This window comes from Eupeodes corollae, chromosome 3, assembly GCF_945859685.1.
Source record: "Eupeodes corollae chromosome 3, idEupCoro1.1, whole genome shotgun sequence".
In the NCBI taxonomy this organism is placed as follows: domain Eukaryota; kingdom Metazoa; phylum Arthropoda; class Insecta; order Diptera; family Syrphidae; genus Eupeodes; species Eupeodes corollae.
This window is the reverse complement of record NC_079149.1, coordinates 61,933,760-61,950,152: the sequence shown is the minus strand read 5'-3', so window position 1 is coordinate 61,950,152 and position 16,393 is coordinate 61,933,760. Positions and strand designations below refer to the sequence as shown.

General features: G+C 31.6%; 1 protein-coding gene across 1 annotated transcript; it reads left to right on the top strand.

Annotated features, from left to right (window-relative positions):
- The first annotated feature begins 2,236 nt into the window (after positions 1–2,236).
- LOC129951327 (uncharacterized) lies at positions 2,237–15,675 on the top strand. The gene is made up of 3 exons (XM_056063423.1): positions 2,237–2,629; positions 2,701–2,967; positions 15,246–15,675. Exons 1-3 carry the CDS (start codon positions 2,342–2,344, stop codon positions 15,609–15,611), a joined length of 921 nt encoding a protein of 306 aa, XP_055919398.1. The 5' UTR covers positions 2,237–2,341; the 3' UTR covers positions 15,612–15,675.
- The last annotated feature ends 718 nt before the right edge of the window (positions 15,676–16,393 follow it).

Here is a 16,393-nt window from a genome sequence, read left to right as displayed (position 1 = left end):
CTTATACATAAGCAGGCTGAACGTTCGACTTTATTTAACTTATCCCTGTTTATACCTTTCTCTTTAAGCAGTCCACCATACTGCCACACCGTACGTTAAAATCGGTCTGATTACCGATGTGTATAGCCAATGGGTGATTCTGGGTCCGTATAGGCTATCACTCTGAAACATTCAAGAATGTTAAAAACACGTTAAAAAATGTTTAAATGAAATTTACTCACATATTTAGTTTAAAATAATTATTTTTGTACAAGAATTTTACTATGTACAGTAGGAAGTACAATGAATTAGTAGAAGAATTATATTTTTCTCACCCATAAATGTCTACCTAAAATATAGGTTTATATTCATGGACATTTTTATTCGATAAACCTTTCACACTAAATAAAATAAATAAATTAGGTGGCGCAACAGTGCGTAAAGAACTAAGTCAAAGCGACTTACAACTCTCAACCATTCAACCCGCAGGTTCTCACAATCCGGCTAGTCAGATGTCATCAGGCTGTAGAGGAACGGTCCAAGTTTCCATCCTTGAGTGACTCCATCCTTTCCTTTTAGAAGTGGATGGATGGTTGAGTGAGCTTGACGGAATCCAAACTGCATATCGGTGATGTTGCTATGCTCGTTGTAGAATTTCTTCAGCCTTCTTAAAATGACTTCTTCCAGAATTTTGCTGATGTTGTTTAGGAGTGAGATTGGCCTGTAGTTGGAGATCATATTGTTACTGCCTTTGTTCGGAATTGACATTACTTTGGCTGTCTTCCACTTTTATGGAAAGCAGCCGTTGTTGATTCAGTTATTTATGATAATAGTCAAGATTATCATAAAAACTTGCGGAAGTCTTTTCAGTATATACTTGGAAATCCCGTCCATTCCAGTTGACTTCTTCGGCTTCAAGCTGTTAATGATGTCAGCTATCTATGGGTATTAGCTGGTTCATCGGCTTTGCAGTTGTCGTCAAATTGAACTACAATGTTTGGCTGTTGAGTCAACTGGATGGAGGTTTCTACTTTGTTCAGGAAGGCTTGGTCTGTTGATGGTTTTGGAGTGAAACTCTGTTTAAAGTGTTTGGCAAAAGGTTCCACTTTGTTATTCATTGATGTTTATATGCCGGAACCGAACGGGTAATTTTAGCACTTTTAATGACAAGAATTACTCTTGGAAGATTTGTCAATTAATCGCAAGAGGCAGTACCCTTGAAAAAAAGGTTGGTGGCACAGGCAGGGATCGAACTCAAGAACTCTTGCTTGACAGTCCAACGCACTTTTTTTTTATTAATTTGTATTAATTCCATCTTAAAAACTTCGTGCCGTGCTGTAAGCAATTAGATCGTCAACGTACGCAATTGCCTTTATAGGACTACCTATCAGATCGCTGGTGTAAATGCTGAAGAGAATCGGCGAATTCACCGCTCCCTGTTGAAGACCATTTTTAATTGAGAATGTTGTGGTAGAAGTTACATTGCCACTTTTGACAACAAACTTTCTACTGTTAAGCATATCATAAAGTATATACAACAATGGCTTGCTTATGCCAAGCCTGCTCAGTTTTAGGTAAAGACCCTCTAACCATACGGTGTCAAAGACCTTTTCCAAATCAACCACAACAGCACCTGTGCATTGTTGTTTTGATTTAAACGAGTTTAGACGCAGCATGAACTGTGTCATGACCCGCCTTAAACCCGAACTGTCTATCCGGAATTATTTTGTTGTCCGCAGACCACTTCGTAAGAAGTCTTATCGACCGAAGATTTGACGGGTTGGAGTTGTCCTTTCCCTTTTTCGGGATAGGATGAACCACAGCGATCTTTCAATGCACAGGATAATATGCATTATTCGTGCAATGTTAAAGAGATTGGTGCAAATGTCAATTGCCTCCATCGGTAAATGACGCTACTTGTACTACTTTTACAATAAAGTTTAAAATATATGGGGAAGTGACGCAGATATTTTAATTTTTAGTTTAAATTAATAGCAGCTTGGATGAAATTATGCAACATACAACAAAATAAATACCCTAAACAAAACTTTCATAAACATATAATTTTTGGATCTCTAAAACATCCTTTAACAGAACTACTTACTGGAAACTTTAGTCAATTTTATCAATGATCCAAAAGTCCTCTCATCCGTTCGTCAACAACAAAATAATGAAACTTTAAATGATCCAAAAACTATCTTCAAACTAATTTATTTACTCTTGAAATTTAATTTTTACTTTACTCGTTTTGGATTTTATCTCATCACTTTTATTTTGATATTTACTTCATTTCAATCAATTGAATAAAATAAAATTTTTGTTTTGTATTTAATAATTCTTAATCTTATAAAATAAATTCTCAATGGATAAATTCGGTTTACCTAAAAAAGTTAATCGTCATGTTATCAAAGCTATTTATGAGGGATTAGAAAAACCAAATCTTTCAAATATTTACGGTTTTGTAAAAGAAAAAATGAAAAATAATGTACCAGTACCGTTTTTGAAGACTGTAGTAAGGCAATCGCTTCAAAATTTTCACGAGCTTGGTGTTATTGAGAGGAAAGGCACAAATTACTATAGAAGAGAGTGCGTAGATTCAACCCCAATAATCCCCTCAAAACCTATAAATACAGGTATTTTCAAAAAGACGGTGAGTTTAACTTTCACTAAGTATAACTTTAGGATACATATTTTAAATATATTATTTCTTTGCTCAAAAAGGTTCAGACAGAAAAAGAAAGTAATTTAAATCCCAACAAAAGAAAAAGACTTACCCATAGTGACGACTCAATTCCTGAGAATGATCCTCATAGTTCATTAAAACGACTTCGCACAAGTAAACCCCTTTCGCGGAAGGGTCATGGGGTTTATTTGCCAAGAGCTAGATCGCATCACCAAGATGAAATCTATGAATGTGTTGAAATAGACGAACAGTCCAGCCCTGGTTCTCATTCTGATTCTGATTCTGAATGTAACTCTGAAGGAAAGGTTAGTATTGAAAATATAATGTACTGTATTTTTAAACTTGAATGATATTTTCTACCAAACTGATAAGCATCTTCCAGACACTTTAAAACAGTCGTCTCAAATATTAAAATATGCCACGCCTTTTCTTAATGGTCTATATATAGTTCCTTAAAAGTTCACAAAAAGCCACTTGTATTCGTTTGCTTATTTTTTTTAGATTAATTAAATTAATGGGCAGGTTCAGACAACTTTAGGGACTTCATTTGCAGTCAACTGCATTCTCTGAACGTACATTTTGACCAAGGCAACTAGTTAGTTTTTCAGCTTTCATAATCTTCAAACTTGGAACTTTTATTTACTAACCTCTACCTTCAGAGTTCATTGTACAAAAATTATCAAAAACATTATTGTCTGCAAAACACTCCTCAGACAAGCTACAAATCCATCACGATTTGTATTTTGTATTGTATAGAAATATTACTTATTTCTCTCAAGGAACCCTTTCACAAAAAAGATTAAATGGAATTATGCAGAAAATAAATAATTCATAGAGTAATAAAGTTCAGCTTTTAGTTGAATCAAAAAACAATTGACTTGATAGTTAGGGAGATTTTTCTTTACTAACTTTCCAGTCAACTTTCCAATAAAGTTGCCTTAAGTGGAAAGCAATTTTTTGGCAGCTGGCCAATCAAATACTAGAAACTTGCCTTACTTTCAAGTTCCTTATATCTGCTGAACCTGCCCAATGTTTCAATAAATTTGCCTGACATTATTTCTTTAAATCTTCTATTTTGCGAATGCATAATTTAAAAAATATTATACTTTTGAAACTATAAGATTTTAATTTCTAATTTATTTTGAAGTTATAACTTACCCAATGGCGAAAAAAAGAATATACATCCTTGTTATTATCGTTTTATATTAGCCTAGTTAAAATTCGCATATCGATGTAAATTGGTACATATACACTGAGCACATCTTTATTAATTAGAGACAAAGAGTCCTAAAAAACCCCACGTGAGCATATAAAATTATTAAGGTTTGTAGGCTACTATTTTTGAACGTTAAATACTACAAAAAAAGTTTTTCTACGAAAAAACTTAAGTGGGGAACATTTTTTTTCTACGAGCAAGGATCCATCCCTGACAACATTACTCACATACAGGAATGGTTGAGAGTTGTAAGTGAATAGGCCCTAGTTCTCAACGGACTGTTGCACCACCCAATTTATTATTTTTAAGGGTTTAAAAGCTACAAAACATCAGATGACGAAAATATCGATATTTCATATGTTGGGCCTAAACGGTTTTTGATAATCTAAACGCCTTTTGAGTATAGAATGTTTTATTTATTGTTCTATTATCAGAAAACATAAATTAAAAACAAAATCTTTTCGAAACAAATACTTTCTATTTTATACCATCAACACAACAAACAAAATTACCAATTCGAAAAATGAGATTGTTTTTGCATTCTTCCAACATTTTACCTTTAGTTCGAACTCTCAAGTTTCATAATTTAGGTTTAATTTAAGTACTTATTGATTTTCTTAAGAATGTTTCGGTCAATTTCTTGACAAAGTAATAGTTCCTTAAACTCGATTTATTAATAAATTAGAACTCCAATGATTTCTAACTAGTTTCTTCATCACATTCTAAAGCGTTAGAACTTTTATTTAGATCTCAGTCTGAAATAGAACTTCGATTTATTAGACTCTCGGATAGCAGGTATTAGAACTCGGTTTAGCAATGTTTTTACTTCTTTCAAAGACCTTATTTTTAGATTCATATTAGATTTGAATTGAATTACAGACAACAAGGACAGTTAATGTGCAATAATACCATATTTAAAAAAAAATACATTAATATGGGCGGTTTGTCAAAAAGTAATAAAAAGAAGCTGCATTATGTAAAATGTTGTGAACGTTGTCAGTTTCATAAAGTGTAAAAGTAACACATGCACATAAACCCATCAAACTATTTACTTTTCATGCGCTTTATTTTCTTTTTATATATTTTTCACATCAAAGGGTGGAAGGGCATTAGACATATATACTATCTTTCACAATGACTAGGACGCAAGGACGGATCCAGACTTTTAATCACACTTAGATGAGTTTTTACTCACCGCTTAAAAATGTTCTTTAATGTTTTGTAAAGGAGGCTTACACAACTTAAATAACATAACTTGTATCTTAACCTTACATTTACAGATTTCAATTGCTAAAGTGGCAACTTTAGTTATCAAATTATGTTAGAACACTGTTGTCCAGCAAGGTATGGTCTAACTTTTAAATTTAAATGACTCCCTACATATGAAAGCATTCCAAGATTCCAACAGTTTTTAAAATATGCCATTTTTTGAGCTAAAACACAATAGTCTAAGAGCCGGCAGCAAATTTTGGGAGTGGAGTGATAACCAAAATATATATACATATATGTGTAGATATACGCAACATTATGCCAAATTCAACCGTCTGGCAGGTTTTTTTTACAGCCGGGGGCGGGGGTGGGGGTTCGAAAATGGTCATTTTTCCGATTTTGGGGTCTAACCACTTAAATGCATATATAAACAATAGGGGGTGGTGCCCTGATGTCAAAAAAGTGTGTCCAAGACGTTTTACTTTCAGCCTTCCTCTTGCCAGACGGCCGCCAAAATGCGCGAAAATCAACTTTTTGGGTCGAAGTGATAACCACTTAAATTAATATATAATCAATAGTAGATGGTCCACTGATGTCAGAAAAGTGTGTCCAAGACGTTTTACTTTCAGCCTTCCCCTTGCCAGACGGCCGCCAAAATGCGCGAAAATCAACTTTTTCGGTCGAAATGATAACCACATGAATGATACATCAAAAAATCAGAAAAATTCCCCTGATTCTAAAAATGTGGGTCCAAGACATTTTTTTTTCAGCCTTCCTCTTGCCAGACGCATTTTAACACTTTTTAACAACATTTTTCAACTTAAATCCTTAATAACTTTTTTTCTGTTATCCATAACCAAAAGAATCATATACCAAAATATCAGACGAATTCTCCTGATTCTAAAAATGTGTGTCCAAGACGTTTTGTTTTCAGCCTTCCCCTTGCCAGACGCATTTTAACACTCTTTAACAGAATCAACTTAAATCCTTTAATAATTTGTTTCCTATTAACCATAACCAAAACAGTCATATACCAAAATATCAGAAGATTTCCAATATGTTTTCTTTTCAGTCTTATGCTTGAAAGAAAACCCCAAAGAAAGAATGCACAAAAACCACCGTTTTCCTTCAAAGCATAACAATTGTATTTTATTTAGACAAAAATTATTGAATTACATGACATAAAATTGAATGAAATTTTGAAATAAGAAATTATAAATTATAAAAAAAACTATTCTCCATCATCAGATTCGTCCGATGAAGAATTTTGCGAACAATTGTCTTCTTCACTATCATTTTCATCACAGTTAATTAAATGTTCAATGGTTTCTGGAGGCCGCGAGTCCGTTGAACCATTTCAATTTGACTATGTCATCCTCCATGGTCCAACCGCATTGAAATGGGGAAAGTAGTATTCCTGTATTTAATATTGCACTTTTCCAAATATTGCATATGTAGTTGCAACGGTTAATTTGTTGCAGTAAGACACTTCTGTTTGGTGGCAATAAACTACCTTCAAAACCTTCAGATAAAATGGTTAAGCATATAATTGCTTAAGGTTTTAAAGAAATATTTTAAATTTTAACTTACTTTTAATGTTTTTGAAAATTTTTTTCGAAGTCGGTTTACAAGTTTTGTAAAATAGTTCATATCTGGCATCATTCACTTTGAGGGCGGTTGTTTTATAAATTTTGCAAACAAATTCCTCTATTGTTAGAATATCCTCTTCACTTATATAAGAAAATTTCACTCTGCTGACGAATTATATCTGAAAAAGGGTTACTGAAATTTTCTATTTCTGTTGTCAACTTCTTCAAGTCTTCAGAAAATTTTTTAATCTGCCCACTTTTAAGATCACGCGTTATGTCATCCTTCTGCAATAACCCCAACATGTTGTACAAGGATGATATATTTGCAGTTCTATCCGCATGAGTTTTTGCCCATTTTTGCCTGGCAGCTATGCAATTAGTAAAGGATGCAACACCAGTTAACCTATTTGCTGCATCGGCATTGATAGTTTGTTCTAGTGTCAAATCCACTGGTGACATCGAGAAACATTTTTCAGTTCTTTTTATACCAAAGCCACACTTTTGTACCTGATGGACTAAGGCCGCGTTTCCATTTGCAAGAAAACTTCTGCAATAAATGTCCGATAGTCTGTCCGACAGTGAATTGCAAGTGGAAACTACCAAGCAATTTCTATCGCTACAGTACTTTCATAACTTCTTGCGAGTATTTGCAAGTGCAATTAATTGCTAGTTTAAACACATTTGTATCGACTCGCGACAGTTCTTGCAGCTTATCGAAACAGTTTCGTATATCTCGCGCAAGTAGCTGGTTGACGTCTTTGCTTTACAAAGTGAGTAAAATAAAAGGTTGTGAATGGCCTCGCGAAGAAGTTATGCGTTTTATTGAAGATTACGAGTGTAATCCATGTTTTTGGAATAACCGGGATTCTCCAAAATAGCTCACAGTTTAGAGTATTTTCAAGAACATTAACTCTACATGAAATAAAAACGTTGTTTTATTATTTATCAATGTTTGACACAAAAATAAATTAGAATTTATTTCTTGTAATTGTGCCCGACAACGTTTTATTTATGTTGATATATTGTTTAGAATATAATAATAAAAATCTCTGTTCAAATGTCGTTTTTTTTTTTAATTAAGAACAATTATTTAAAGAATTTTTGTTTTTGTTAAAAACGCTTTTAAGGAAACAAATTTTAAAAGAAGAAATAAGTTAGAAAGTCAGAAAGAGAGAAAATTGCTCTCATTTAAGTCATTTAAGAATAAAAATGAGTTTAAGCCAGTAATTTTAAAAGTAATTAGATGCCAGAATGGGTTGTACGAGCATGCTCTTCAATGCCGTTTAATTAAAAAAAAAAAAAAAACATTAGTTAATTAACATTTTTTTTCGAAAATTGTAAGGGCGGTTTTGTTTCTAATATATATACACTTATTATTAGAAATAATTCTGGTAATTTAAATATATACAACGAAACCTTAAACTTCGTTCCAAGATATTGCCAAATTTTTAACTACCTATCACAATTTTAAGTAAACAACCAGATTTCTTGCGACATTAATTACTCTCCTGGTGTAAATACATCTGCAATAAATTGCGACAGTATGTTGCGCGAGCTTCTTGCAAGACATTTATTGCAGAAGAAATTGCAAAAATTCACATGACAATGTAAACGCGACTGCAAGAAACTTCTGCAAGACTTCCGCGAGTTGACTTGCAAGTGGAAACGCGGCCTAAGTATGGATGGGTTTTACTCATATTCATTAAATTTTGAGCAGTTTTAATGGTCCAACGTGCATAGTTTTGGTGGTTCAATGTAAAAAAAAATGCATATCATATCAATAATCGATATAATAAAGTATGACTTATAAAATTCGAGTGCTTACATTTTTGCAATCATGAAGTGTTTATGATGTTTTTTTTAGTAATAACTAATAACAAAGTGTTTTTAAAAAGTGTTAAAATGCGTCTGGCAAGGGGAAGGCTGAAAACAAAACGTCTTGGACACACATTTTTAGAAACAGGAGAATTCGTCTGATATTTTGGTATATGATTCTTTTGGTTATGGATAACAGAAAAAAAGTTATTAAGGATTTAAGTTGAAAAATGTTGTTAAAAAGTGTTAAAATGCGTCTGGCAAGAGGAAGGCTGAAAAAAAACGTCTTGGACCCACATTTTTAGAATCAGGGGAATTTTTCTGATTTTTTAATGTATCATTCATGTGGTTATCATTTCGACCCAAAAAGTTGATTTTCGCGCATTTTGGCAGCCGTCTGGCAGGGGAAGGCTGAAAGTAAAACGTCTTGAACACACTTTTTTGACATCAGGGCACCACCCACTATTGCTTATATATGCATTTAAGTGGCTATCACTTCGACCCCAAAATCGGAAAAATGACCATTTTCGAACCCACACCCCCGCCCCCGGCTGAAAAAAAAACCTCCCAGACGGTTGAATTTGGCATAATGTTGCGTATATCTACACATATATGTATATATATTTTGGTTATCACTCCACTCCCAAAATTTGCTGCCGGCTCTTGGTCTACAACAGTTTCACGCAGATATGTAAGAAATTGTTTTGGAACGTAGCTTTTTTCGAAAAATAAAATATACTTTTCTTGTTTCCATTTCTATCAATGCGAAGAACGCTATATGAAAAACTGTCGGGCTTTTTTTGACGTAGTTTTTTTTCGGGCTCAATTTTCGGGAGTCTATTATTACTATCGCTATCAGTCAGTTTACTCGTATATTGATCTTAAAGGAGTCAACTAAACTTAAAAATTGTAAAAAGAAAAATGCTTGGTTCTTGAATTTGAGGTACGTTTAAGTACAAATTACACGTTTCGAATCTCTTTTCACTTCAAATCTGAAGAGATTCAAAGCTTTTATATAAATAATGAATAAATATGAATAGTTTATTATGTTTTTCAATTAGCTTAAGAAAAGTGTCGCTTTTGCTGTTTTTGGGACACTCATATTATTGAAATTTGTTGTTTAAATCTCAGTTCTAGAGCACCCAAACCAAATTCACTTTAAAAGTAGATTTATTTAATTTATTAAGATATTTTAAAATCTTTTCTATTCAATTGCAAATCAATTTTGAAAAAAATAAAATGCACGATTTTAACATTTAAAAATATAACTTTTTTCTTCGAAAATCATTTTAAATTTTGTCTTAAAAATATTTTTGGTAAGCACTAAATAAAGTGCTTTTATATATAAATTATATGATATAATCGTTATCGAGTTTTGTAAACAAAATTAATAGATAGATAGATACAGATTTTATTGAATTAAAGTAAGATTTACATTACACACCAAAAATATTTATAAAAATAATTATTGCCGTCAGCCACATTGACAATAAAACGCAATGAATGTAAAAAGCCCTCAATATAATTAATTTTCAATATAAAAAAGGTTAATGATAGATTACCAATAATTTAAAAAAAACAGTGAATAGAAACGCAATCAGAAATGTTAGTTCATTACAGCAGTTCTATACCTAAGCGCAGTTTTCCAAAATTCGTAAAAATTGACAAAATTCATTTCATTCAATAAACTTATCACTTGATCTTCCAATAAAAAGTCTTTTCTGAATACATCCTTATGATTTTTCTGAGAATGAGGCATTTACCCAAGAAGTGGACAAAATCCTCTCTTTCTGATAGTTTAAACATATTACACAATCAGGTTTTTGTGGAATGAAATTTAAAACTATTAGTTCACTAAAGTAGTCTGGCCATCATAGAAATCACACAGACATTATTGGAATCCTTAAAATAGTTGTTCTCTGCAAGGTTATGATTTAATCTGCTGTAAGTTGTTCTGTACAAGGAATAAGACGCATCAGGAATATATTCAGCTCTACATTTCTCATCAACCTCTAAATTGACTTCGTACAAGATGTTTTTAGCGATGGGTAAATTAAAACTAATTCGACATTCCCCCGCGAGACCTAGCCATTCTTGATACCAACTGTTTTGATATTGTATGGCTTTCGTGGTCACTTTTTTACGACTCGTGAATCATTCATTTTAAAAACGTTAATCAAGAAGTCCCCTTGCAACTTCAATGTTTTTTATAAACGAAGTAGAAAGACCCGTTTCCTGCATTATTACGTAGTTTTTCAGCAAATGAAATATTCTTTTTATTAAGTGCGTTAGAAGTTTTCAACCAAATTGTACTTTTTGATTATTACAAATCTAAATCAATTTGATCATTTGATTATCAAGAGCTGGCACAGAAAAAGAAAATTATTGAAATCCGTCCATTGGTTCTTGAGAAACCTTAAAAAAATGAAAGTTTTATAAGGGGTTCCCTTCTGGAGCAAAACCAAAATATGTTTTTCTTGTAGAAAGAAGACAAATTAAGAACACGAAATTTAAAGAAAGTTTTAAAAAAAATCACATAATTTTAAACTGGCGATTTCTTATTCAAGGTTTCTTCTTAAGAACCTGAATATTTGCACTTTTTCTTAGAAACACATTTTATAAAAATAATTTAAAGGATGACTAAAGTTTTTTTCAATCTTTAAACACAATCTTTTTTTACACAAGCCTTATGGCTCATATGAGCTTCCCACCCCATGGATCGTCCATTTGTCAAAAGTTGATGAATTTGTGCTGTTTTTGGAAAAGTAGTACTTTTAGCAACAAAGTTCAAAGAAGTAAAATACAAATTTTGTTTTCATATACAAAAAATTAATAATTCAAAATATAATGGGGGTCATGTCCTTTAACGCAATATGATTAGTTTTAAATTAAAGGGAATTCCTTCGAAAAAAAAAACAAACAAATTATCTTCCTATCCTCCGAAAAAATAGCAAAAAAAAACACTTTAGAACTCAGTTCCATTCAAAAAAAATCTAAAATTACTAGAACTCAAAAATGATTCTACAGACATGATAAGATGTTAAGAAATGCTCTAGTTCATTATATTTAAAAAAAAGTTTTCTATAGATAAACCGATAGTTTATAAGATCGAGTTTTTATTTTACTTTAGAACTGCGTAAGGAAATTGGCCGTTAGTAGCCTAAACTTAAAAAAAACCTAGGATTCAGAATCAATGCAACAAAGTACAACATTAAACACACAAATTATACGATTTTGAACAAAAATTAATTGCGAGAATTCGGAAATAATTATATATTAAAAAAAAACATCAAAAATTAAAAAATAGATTTTAGAGCTTGAAATTTTAAAATGTTTAGTAAAAAAAAACTTGAATATCCTTGTGTGCATACTTGGAATCTTTGAGCACTTTGGAAATTTTCTGAGCTAATGCCCATGTTCTGATTTAGATTAAAATGATTTTATTTATTAACAACATAAGAATTTAACAATTTACATTTACAAAATCTTTATGGCATGGCTCTGCCGTCTGCCATTTGGTATACTGTTTATGAAATTAACAAACAATTTTTAAATTTAAATAAGAAATATTTTTAAAGAAAAATAAAATGAATCACTAATGATTTACTTGAAATATTAGAAGCTAGCATTTAATATTCTAACTTATAAAGTAATAGCTTTTCTGAAAATTCGTTCAATATATTCCAAACTTGTTCCGTTGAAAGCGTATCTTTACCGACGAAATGTCGCTTTTTTTCACGAAGAGTCGGACATCTACCCATAAAAGAAATATGTCTTCTCTTTCTGCTGTGTTAAATATATTGCACAATATTGGAAGGTCATCTCGGTGTGGCCTATAATTAAGCTTAAGAAGTTTTACCCTCGTCCTTAGCATCATTGAGATAGATTCTACGACTAGTTCGTCTCTGAAGTAGTTTGCATGTTGAAGGTTATAGTTGAGTGTATACTGTACACCCATCTATAAAGGGATCCTCTTGCTTTACTTTCATACTCATTCCAGCAGTTTATATCTGTGTTGGAAATGATCTCGTACAGTCTTTGTTTCCAGTTATTGGGAGGCTCTTGGTCTAGGCTTAGATCGAAATTACACAAACGTGCATGATCCAGCCACTTATCATACCATCCAACTTTTCTGATCACTGTTATCATCATGATCTTCTTCGGAAGTCGACCTTCATCCATGTTTAAGACCTTCATAATGTTATATAACGGTGATAATCCAGTTTCCAGGTTCAAAGCATAGTTTGGTGTGTTCGATGATAGTCTGAACATGCGTTTTAAGTAGAAGCGTAAAAGTTTTTCAACTTCATCATATTGCTGACCTCCCCATACCTGCGCTGCGTAAAGCATGATTGATTTTGCAACAGATTTAAAAACTTAAAATTTCGTGCTATGGTTTAGATATAGTATTACTGCCGACTTTAATTCCACTAGGCAGGATGTCCACAACATCGTCGATAAATAGCGCAAACAGCAAAATGCTTAGAGTACAACCTTTCCTCACTCCAATTTTCGTTTCAAACCATTCTGATACTACTTCACCATGCCAGACAGCAGCCCGTGTATCTTCCAGCGTATAATTTCTTTCCCTGCGCTACAAAAGATTCAGCTACATTCCCGCTCTAAATCCCGATTGGTACTCTTTAAGCATATTGTTATGGTTGATCCAAGATGTAAGGCGCCCATGTTCTGCATTTTACTCATTGTGAATACACTTTGCGAAAGTGAATTAGGGTGTTCCACAATTCGTTATTTTTGCCCATGTTCTGCATTTCACTTATTATGAATACACTTTGCGAAAGTGAAATTGGGTGTTCCACAATTCGTTATCGTGAATTGGATTTTCGAACATGCAAATTGATGTTCTGTATTTCAGTTTGTTCCATTTTTCGAACGCATTCAAATCACATTTTTAAATTTTGTGAATTGATCTTTGAAAGCTTCCTTCTACTATTAATCGGAGTGTTGCAGCAAGTTTTGAATTGAAGAAGGTATTATAAAAGGTTCTTTTTCCCTTAGAACATATAAAAAAGCGTCTTTGCTTAATCTAAAATAACTTAATTTATCAGAACAATTCTACATAATTTTCACACACGTAAAATGTGTCAGCAAATCCAATATATTTTTTTCTTTCTTATTTTATCTCTTGAATTCTTCTTCCTTTTTTCACTCAAAATTGGTAATAATATTGCATCCATCTTCAAAACAGCAAACATTTTACTTCAGAAACAAAATAAAAATGTATGATTCTTCAATTCTGACAGTTCGAAGCAATTTCGAAGTTTTCGAATTCGATCGAATTGAAGAAATGCAATTTCATTTCACGTGAAATTGAAAAGTGATTTCAATTCACTTTCGATCGAAATTAGGAACATGGGCGTTTGAATTGGATTTTCGAACATGCGAGCTTAAAAGTACGTATACGCCTTAGTTATACTTATTTTTTCTTTATATGAAATGATCATTATCAAGCTCAAGCTTCTTAATTCAATCAATATTGATTTAGTATCTAGAAACATTTATAGATTTTTTCGATAAGACTTTATTATTTTTTCCGATAGAAAAACAATTAAACTACATTTATTTTCTCAAACGATACAAAGTACCGTCGTTTATGTATTTATTTTGGACATTTGACATTTTCGAAACCCCTGTAACATCTTAAAAAAGTTATTTCTTCGACAACATCATGATTTACAAAGTTTAACAGGAAAATATGGTCATGTGGGATTTGTGAGAACTTATTATTCGCTTGTTAACGATAATGATATCCTCAGTGGATATATCAATTTGATTTTGTATAAATAGGTGTATCAATTACTCCTAGGTTCTATGAATTGTATGTACTGATCCATTATATAGAACCTTTAGCGTTTTCTGCAAAGTTAACTTTCGAGCCTTGTGTATTTTATAAAACAACAGCAATTGACTAACAGAATAGAATTTATAACAAGGCCTTGCAAGGGTGCGTTCAGGAGACTAAGATAGGGTTGGTGTACCAGCTAAGTCGTTAAACTGCTAAAATTATTTGAAAATTTAACTGACATTAGAAAAATTTCGAAAAATATCGATTCAAAAATAATGTTAAATTAAAAATAGAACAACAAATTTTGAACCAAAAAAAAAAACGGTTGAAGTATACGTTTTGAACGATTTTAATAATTACTATTTTAATGGATTTCAATAAGGGATAGTTTGAAAGTGCAATAATTATAAAAGCAAGGTCCATTTTTCAATTAGCAAAATTGTTATTTTACTCTGGGAATTCGAAGATTAAATACAATTTACCCATCCTTTATGTGTTATTCCAAAACAATTTGAATTTAACCAAAGCAAATAAGATTAAGACTTCAATACTTTGTTTTCAAACAATAATATAGTTTTTCAAACTCTTGTGTTCTGGAATCTGGACAACTACATCATGAAATAAGAATTTTATAGGTCTAAACTATATTTTTATTTGAGATAGTAACATTCTTATTCCAACGTTTAGTTGGACTCAATACTGGTGCTAAAATATATATTTATTTTTAAAGTAATGGGTATTTAAAAAAAAAATTGTCAGAGATAAAATTAAAAAAATGATGACTCGAATCTATGTGGGTGAGATTTTTGAATGGTTTATGCTAATATTTGGCTTGTCTGAACAATCTCTATGCATTTATTTTGTTGATTTTTAATCTTATGTTACAATAGTTAGTGGTATTAAGATTCATACATAAGTAATAGCAATTTTGTTTTTTTTTTTCCATAGGAGGAGAAAACATCATTTTTTTCAACAACCGAAATCGTTCCCTCTAAATCAAACGAAAATATTAGTAAAGTGACTGATTCGCAATCACGGATAAATGAACTAAGTAAATTTAACATTAATTCAGTTCAAGTTCGTGTCAAGAAATTGGACGTATTAAATAAAATTGACACACAAATAGACGAACGGCGGATTGAAGATCTACAATGTTCGGAAAGTCATCAAATCCCAAATGAATCCAAACATTCAAATGAAAAAATGACCGACGAAAATATCAATGATAGGTTGTCTCTTCAAAGTAGCTTAAAATTGAACGAAGAACCAAAAAGCTCGGAATTCAATGAAACGAAAAATGAACAACAAAACTAAATTATTGTTTGTTTTTAGTTATAAAAATATTAAAAAATAAATGTGTGTGTGGTTAAATGTTTAAGTTTTCTTTTGTACTAGCCATCTTTTTTTACACGGATGAGTCCCAAGTATGACACATTCTATCAACATAAATTAATAAATGTTTTATGATGGTAACGTTCCTAAACTCTTTTTGACGAATATGAAATGATAAATGATCTTTTGTTTGTGGAAATGGTTAGATTTTGTAAAAGTGTTGAAACTACTAGTAGATGTTATTTCTATTTTGTTTTCTGTTTCTAATTTTACATTTCAGATCGATACACTTTTCTGAAGTTCGTTCCGGATCTTTCCACGTTCTATTTTCTATTCTATTAACTACAACTTTGCAACAAATTAATATGGCAAGTTCAAAGTTCCCTTCCTTTGACTGCACCAACTAATTTTTGTTCCTTACTACTTTGTGATTACTTTAAAAAGATAGTTACTAACAATTTTGTCCCTTAAATAATTTACAATTCATATTTTTCAATAATTTTTTAGCTATTACCAACTCATTGACTGCAAATTTATGATTGAAAACAAAATTGGCAAATAACCAGAAAATTGTTTAAAATTGTTATTCACAAAACTGAGATTTTTTTATTCAAAAATATAACTAAAATATTTTCACGTTGGGTATAAAATATTGTTAATTGACAGTCTCAATGCCGTTTAATAAAACAGAATAATTAATTAATAGTTAACCCTTTACTGCATGGTGGCTCATATATGCATGAGTCAAACCGTATTTTTGTCGA

Coding starts and splice junctions, on each gene's coding strand:
- LOC129951327 (XM_056063423.1), top strand. CDS start 2,342: ATGGATAAATTCGGTTTACCTAAAAAAGTTAATCGTCATGTTATCAAA. Junction 2,630..2,700: donor CAGGTATTTTCAAAAAGACG/GTGAGTTTAACT, acceptor TTGCTCAAAAAG/GTTCAGACAGAAAAAGAAAG. Junction 2,968..15,245: donor AATGTAACTCTGAAGGAAAG/GTTAGTATTGAA, acceptor TTTTTTCCATAG/GAGGAGAAAACATCATTTTT.